We start from the raw sequence: 7,565 nt of genomic DNA on the forward strand, positions 1-7,565 counted from the left end.
TAATTTGTATAATAAATTTTGTATAATTGTTCAAAGTTCATACGTTTATGTTTGTATCAATTCATTATTTCGAGTTTTTATTATATTTGTATAATTCCAGACTTTTATATTACCCAATTTATACAAAAACACGTGAATTATACAACATACCTACAAATTATACAAACGAGATGCAAATTATACAAATTATTATCCTCTCTCGCTCGCATTTCTCCTCTCTCTCCCAATCTCGCTCGCATCTCTCCTCGCTCGCCTCTCTCCTCCCTTTCCCAATCTCTCTCACCAGAATATACAATTATCTAGCCGATATAGATATACAATTCACCTCTCTTACTCTTTGCCCTCTCTCGCTCGCCTCTCTCCTCCCTCTAATTTTGTATAATTGTTCAAAGTTCATACGTTTATGTTTGTATCAATTCATTATTTCGAGTTTTATTATATTTGTATAATTCCAGACTTTATATTACCCAATTATACAAAAACACGTGAATTATACAACATACCTACAAATTATACAAACGAGATGCAAATTATACAAATTATTATCCTCTCTCGCTCGCATTTCTCCTCTCTCTCCCAATCTCGCTCGCATCTCTCCTCGCTCGCCTCTCTCCTCCCTTTCCCAATCTCTCTCACCAGAATATACAATTATCTAGCCGATATAGATATACAATTCACCTCTCTTACTCTTTGCCCTCTCTCGCTCGCCTCTCTCCTCCCTCTCCCAGTCTCACTCGCCACTCTCCTCCCTATCACATGTAGCTACGAATCTAATTAGCAAACTATAGCTATGAAGTGTAATTAAGCTATTTTTGAGTGGCTATATGCGAAAGTTCCTTCTTCTTCTTTTTTTGTTAAAATCATTGCATTCACTATATTGCAAATTCTCATCACATTTCATGTTGGTAAATCAATTTAAGTAAACCTAATAAATAAGAGTTTTTTTCTTCTTAATTTGTGTATGAATTAAATGATGTCATATATTTTAAAATGAAAGTAATAGATAAAATGACAATATCACTACTATATCACACTTAATTATCATAAGTAATCTTATTCATTAAGAAATAAATAATAATATTTAAGAAAAACAAAATATGTATAAAATGGTTATTTATCTCTTATATTAAGTTAATTAGTATAGTAGACCAACAAAAATGAACAGAGAAGTATATTTAAATGCATGGTATGATCGACTTCTTTAAATTCTTAATATTGTACCATAGTAGAGAACAGAGTAAATGACATAAATAGTCCCTCAACTATAGGAGTAGGTCTAAAATGGTCCCTGGACTATACACTTAACAGATTTAATCCTTTAACTATTCAAAAATCTGTCAGCTTTGGTCCCTTAACTATACACTTACCGGTTTTAGTCCCTTAACTATAAATCTACCGATTTTAGTCCTTTAAGTATTCACAAACTTATCAAGTTTGGTCTTTGTCCATTTTTTTTTAATACAAATAGCTTTGGTTTTTAATACCCACTATCCTAAACTTTGATAGTTTTTGTTCGAGAAACTTATCATGCTAATCAATGCGAATTTTATTTAATTTAACTCAAAATTTACTTTACGTAAAATAAAATGGATAGAATAATAAAATTGATCTATTTAAAAAAAAAGTTTAAAAAATTGAAATTCTACCATTTTATAAATTACCATTTCTGAAAAATTAAACAAAATCCGTTCAATGAAATCGTTGGAGTACAAACTTTGGATTTAACGGATAATAACTTTTTTCTTTTTATAATAAAGTTTAACATGTTCAAGTCATTAGTAACAATAATATGCTTCATTTTATCATCTGTTGAATAAAATTATGACTTATATTTTCTTTCCTCGTAAATTTTATAACGAGGTTAAGGTTCTTCGCGTAAGGTTAATTTGAAGAAAAAGTAACGGAGAGAGAACCAACAGAAAAAGTTGCTTAAGGATTAAATTTCTCGAGGCATAGATTCTGTTAATATAAACCTAAGCTATTTGTATTAAAAAATGGACAAAGACCAAACTTGATAAGTTTTTGAATACTTAAAGGACTTAAATCGGTAAGTTTATAGTTAAGGGACTAAAATTGATAAGTGTATAGTTAAGGGACTAAAATTGACAAGTTTTTGAATAGTTAAAGGACTAAATCCGTTAAGTATATAGTTCAGGGACCATTTTAGACCAACTCTTATAGTTGAGGGACTATTTATGTCATTTTCTCTAGAGAACACATGATTGTATGTTGTATTGAATTTAGATTAGAAGCTCAATCGAATGCTTTTTCTGTTTCTTATTATGACAAACATGTTTGATTATTTGTATTTTTCTATCGGTTATCATATTTAAATAATTAAATAAGCCATATTTCAATTTAATTTTAAAAAATTCAATTGAGATACTCATATCTGGGTATGTCCCCTCTTTTTGTGTCATGTATTACATAAATGTGCCAATATATTTTCTAAATGAAAAAAAAATAGTTCAACATTATTGATCGAATATGAAAATTATAACATTTTTTATCCCGTTGAATTTGATTAAATTGTGTGTATGTGTATTTATACAACAGTATAAAGATCATACTCATATCAAACAACAAAGAACTCAGTAATTTTTACTAAATAAAATAATATTTGTATTTCTCTAAGGAATATCTATATGTATTAAATTTTAATGGGATGTTATAATATGAATTTCTATGAAGTCTATGCTGAATCTCAACAGATGAAGTTTTTTAGTAGTTTGTTTTAATACATTTTTTGCTATAATGTTGAGAGAGGTCTTTTGCGCGGGAACGTATACTGGAGCAGAAGAAAAGCAAAAGAAGCAGAGGCTACAAATGGAGCTTCATGAATCCAAGGCTGACCATGCTGGGGAGAAGTTGCAAAGAAAGCATGCTCATCATCATCCCTACAGTGCCATTCCAACTACTGCTACGAATTTTAATTAGTCGAATGTGAGGTGCGCTTCACTGGTTTTAAGTTAGCATAGCTTGAATAAGATTTTCTTAGTAACTAAAAGTTTAATATTCATGTATACATTGAAAGTTTTTCTGGGTACAACTATGTTTGCTTTTATGAATGAAACCTTGCTTTCTAGCATCAAGTTAGTTCCAACAAAAGCAGCAGAGATGAAAGAAATAGTGATTCACACACCAAGCATTGGTCCTTTCGAGAGAATGAAGCAAAAATAATGCATCTGCTAACAATAATTTAGTCAAATCTCAACCTCAAGTACGATCATCAAATCCATTCCAATTTGCCTTGATGTTCCACTCGATGTTGAATTTTGCCAGCAGTTGAGAGTGCCTGGCTAGTTATCTTAGCAGGTTTTGTGGTGTACTTCAGTTCAAACCTGGGATATTGCCTGTGGTGCTCTTCTGTGCTTGAACGTGTGTCCTCAAGAACTTCCTCGAGAAATTCATCTGCAACATCTCCATCTTCATCAATCCTAAGACGCTTGGCGTACCACCTCAATCCCTGTAATAAACATCATGATTAGGTATGTGCATTGGAAATAAATAACACCACAAAGAGGGAAGACATTGATAACATAAAATAAAAAAACAAATCACAAAGAGGAAAACCCAATAACGGGAAACTAATGGCAAAATTATAAAAACAAACAAATTTTGGGTCATGGAAACTGCAAAGTTAAGAAGCTGTTATTTATCTCCACCGCTGAAGAATCATTATACATCCTTACTGCAGATGATTGCAAATTAATAGAAAAGCTTGATAGGTTTTTCTCAAGAAATTAACAATGTATTACCCACGTAACCAACGGGTGCACAAACTACATGCAGTACTGAAAACCCAATAAAAAGCAGAGCTCTACCATCCAAAAGTCCAAGACCAACAAGGAATGAGCTTACGATGAGGTATTCTACCAGAAACACGAAAATAAAACATGAAATATAACCAGAAATCTTCATCAAAGAAGAATCCACATACAAGATAAATGAAACTTTCATAAGCTTAAGCTTCTACACCTCAAGTGAAACTAACAATAAGATGAAGCCTCACCTATATAATATAAACATCATTCCTGAACTAGAAATCAATGTCTTTCGCCAGACCACTGCACATTTCTCTTTCTTATATGTTAGACAGCGATAAGTTGGTATACATAGGAACAGAGATTTAATAACATCTTCAGATACAAATACTTCACTAAAAGCTTCTGGTTTAAAGCCAAGCCTTCAACCACACTGTGAAATGGCGACATAGAAAAGATGTGATCTCACAAATGGTAAATGGACACAGTGATCCTACATATTTATCATACATTCATACTTCTGTTCAGTTATAGCCAGTGTCCGAAATGGCTCTGGAGAAAAGAAATTTTCCCCTTTAGTGATGCCTTTTATACTGTACTTCACACTTCACTTACCTAGAGACTCTAAATTGCATAGGTTTAAGAAAATAGAGGGGCCTTTTAAGTGATTATGTGCACGAGTTAATAAAGTGTGATGGGAACCTAGAAACATGTATTTACAATTCAAAGAAGGAATGTGGGGGACCTATTCTCCTCCAAATTTCAGAAGCTTCTGCATGAGTGCATCTTCTAAAGATTTTATGCTATCGCCTAGTATAGATTCTTGAAATATTAACATAAGTTATTCAATGAGGGAGTTGATAAACCAAAACGCATACAGTGGTAATAAATCTTAAGAATAAGTTAAAATGGCATCAAGAAAATCTTACCTTTTCGCTTGTCAGACGCTCCTCTTTTTAGTTATTCTCAAGAATCCTCACAAAAACAAATGAGAGTTTCATTACAGGCTGTAGAGTGTAGAGACAATGCTCTTAAATCCCAGCCCTAATCAGGACGGCTTGCTTTCTTTCAGACAGAATAACTGATCACTATATGCCAAGTAGAAGTGAAACTCCACTACACTTTCTCCGGAGGAACTTTTAGCTACTAATTACCCCAGCTCAAAAGCCCTTGAGTCTAGACTAGAAAACCATATCCTAATTCGCTAGTAATCCCTTGTATCTAAGTCTCACATGGGAATACATGGCATGTCCTTAAACAATAAACCAACCACCAAGTAAAACTTGCATTAGCAGATAGCTTAATAGTTGATGCAAATTTTCTTTCATTGACACCCCTTATATAATTCAAACGCCAAGGTTGACGCAGCCTCTTTCCAGATAATCAACAAACAAATGTCAAAAACAAAATTGAGCAAGCTTAGGTGTATAGGCAAATAACTTGTTTACTTATAGTTAAATTGATTTATACTTGAAAGTCTCCATGAAATAATTCCATTATCTGGCCTAAAAAGGTCCTCAAAGAAATTTCATGAACTGGCCTGAAAAGAGAATTGTGAATAACAAGCTTATTTAGTTAATTGCATGTGTGCAATTGAGGATACATTAAGTATGTTCCCAGTTCACACTCAATGAATTTTCTTGCGCAATAGAGGATACATTACGTATGTTCCCAGTACACACTCAATAAATTTTCAACTCATGCTTTGAGCCCTTTTACTTGTATGAGACAAGTTTTTCTTTATACAAACATGCGACTTTTAAGATCTATTCCTTTTACTGGGAAAAACTAGAACACTTGGGAATAGGAAATGAAAGGTGTGTTCTCTTACTGCAGTGCTCTATACATTGATGCAACAACATTGGCTGTCTTCTTTTCCCCTTTCATGGAGCTACATTTAGATGCAATTTTTTATAAGTATCATCTAGAGGCAAAAGAATGTAGTTTCCCTGGAAAGATATTACTATCCTACCTGCACAGTACTGCATTAACTCATAACTTTCTGCCAAGTGAAACCACTTCCATGTTATTTCAACAATTTGGATGGGAAGCATATAGGGGAGATTAAATGACATTGAATCAAGCAAGGTGAACTTCAAGCTTCTCTATCTAGCTTGGGCAAACTTTGGCGGGGGATGGATACTGAACTGGATATGCATGGATACACTTTCAAGAGGTGGACCCATCTTTGGTCATTATCGATAAAACTTACTTTCATCCTACATTAACTGACAAATAAGGAAACTGTATTTCGTCAAGAACCCTTCCCCTCTTCCCCGAGCAAATCACCAACTCCACATTCCCACTACCGAAGAGACTATACAACTGGACCCTCCATCACACCTCTAGCAAACATCAACAGTAGCTAGTTAACATAGTATTTGAGAATGTTGCCAATCATCAAGTTTACAGAAACCACTTCCACTCTGACATGTTACTCTATCTCTTTCCTAGAAGTCTGGCACCAATATTTGCACCTCCGTTTTACTTCGACCACCTTGCACCTACCGCCAAATGGTATCTCTTATCTATATTAACGAGTTTGATCTAATTGGAGTTTAACAGGAACCCGCACAAACCTATACCTGTTTAAATACATCGCTTATTCAAGTTCAAGCTCTGCTAGCAAGTATCTTATCTTTTTCAGATATTATAATTACAGATAACATTAATCCATTTACCTCAATTCAATGACATTCTTGAATTCGGATAGAGTGGATTTGTTTACTCAGAACATTTAAATTAATATCTAAAGATACAATCAAACAAATTTTGCAAACAATTAACAGAATCAAAGTCAAATTACCATGTATGTACATTATCTCCGATAATTTACCTGAACGCCACCATCGCGTGAACTACAATGAACAAGGATAGGACCGAGTTGTGCCCTCTCGACGGGTACTTGAATCGGGACACTGAAACCTCTGCGTGGAACATTTTGAGCTTGAGTTGCCGCAGCTGCTGCAGCTACATTCACTGACGACGGTGCTATATTACCATTGGTGTTATCTTCTACCCCTCTCACTTCGTGACCTTCTTCTCTTGAAAACCCTAGAAATCCAGATAGTTTCCTAAATAAACCCATCCCTTTCTATATACAGCGACATGCATTAGCGAGAAAAATGGCGAGAACTACTGAAATACTCCCGCCGTTGGGAGCCGGAACGCCGATAAATCGGGATCTTTTGGCGCCGGAGATATTGACGGAACGACGATCTCGCCGGGAAAATTGGAGTCTTGACCTTGGACTGGTGATTTGTGAGGTCTAAAGTGCGGGTTATGACTTTGCTAGTGCTGACAGGTGGAAAAAATGAAATACTTTTTACCAAACATTTTTTTATAAATAAAATAAATTACTACCATTATTAAAATGAGTTAAAATTGAACAATATGAGTCAAGTCCCTAAATGGTCACCCAAGTTTAGAAAATTTTCATGAAATATCATTTATGTTTCATTTAGGATCAAAATATCACTCAATTATTGCTATTTTCCTCAAAATATACTTGACACTTCAAAAGTCTTACTCTCTCCTAGTTGGCATGACATGTCATTAAAGTCTTTTTTTTTTAATAATAGACTAGTTTGATTCATTAAACTCATTTAACTAAAACAATGATCATATTATTTTTATATATATATATATATATATATATATTATTTTTTTAAGAGTAAATCTTCATACTTAAAGAATTTTTTATTATAATCAAACTTTTTATTTTTTTATGTTATGAAGAATATGTTTTTAAAACGTACTATAATATCATCAATTTTGAATACTTATAAACATATACATTAA

At 33.4% G+C, this 7,565-nt stretch overlaps 1 protein-coding gene across 1 annotated transcript; it reads right to left on the reverse strand.

Moving 5' to 3' along the window:
* Positions 1 to 2,959: 2,959 nt before the first annotated feature.
* On the reverse strand, positions 2,960 to 7,069 carry LOC102594582 (uncharacterized). The gene is made up of 2 exons (XM_006352786.2): positions 6,601 to 7,069; positions 2,960 to 3,466 (listed from the first exon to the last, which is right to left on the reverse strand). Exons 1-2 carry the CDS (start codon positions 6,850 to 6,852, stop codon positions 3,230 to 3,232), a joined length of 489 nt encoding a protein of 162 aa, XP_006352848.1. The 5' UTR covers positions 6,853 to 7,069; the 3' UTR covers positions 2,960 to 3,229.
* Positions 7,070 to 7,565: the final 496 nt, after the last annotated feature.

Source organism: Solanum tuberosum, unplaced genomic scaffold (assembly GCF_000226075.1).
Source record: "Solanum tuberosum cultivar DM 1-3 516 R44 unplaced genomic scaffold, SolTub_3.0 scf00144, whole genome shotgun sequence".
Taxonomy (NCBI): domain Eukaryota; kingdom Viridiplantae; phylum Streptophyta; class Magnoliopsida; order Solanales; family Solanaceae; genus Solanum; species Solanum tuberosum.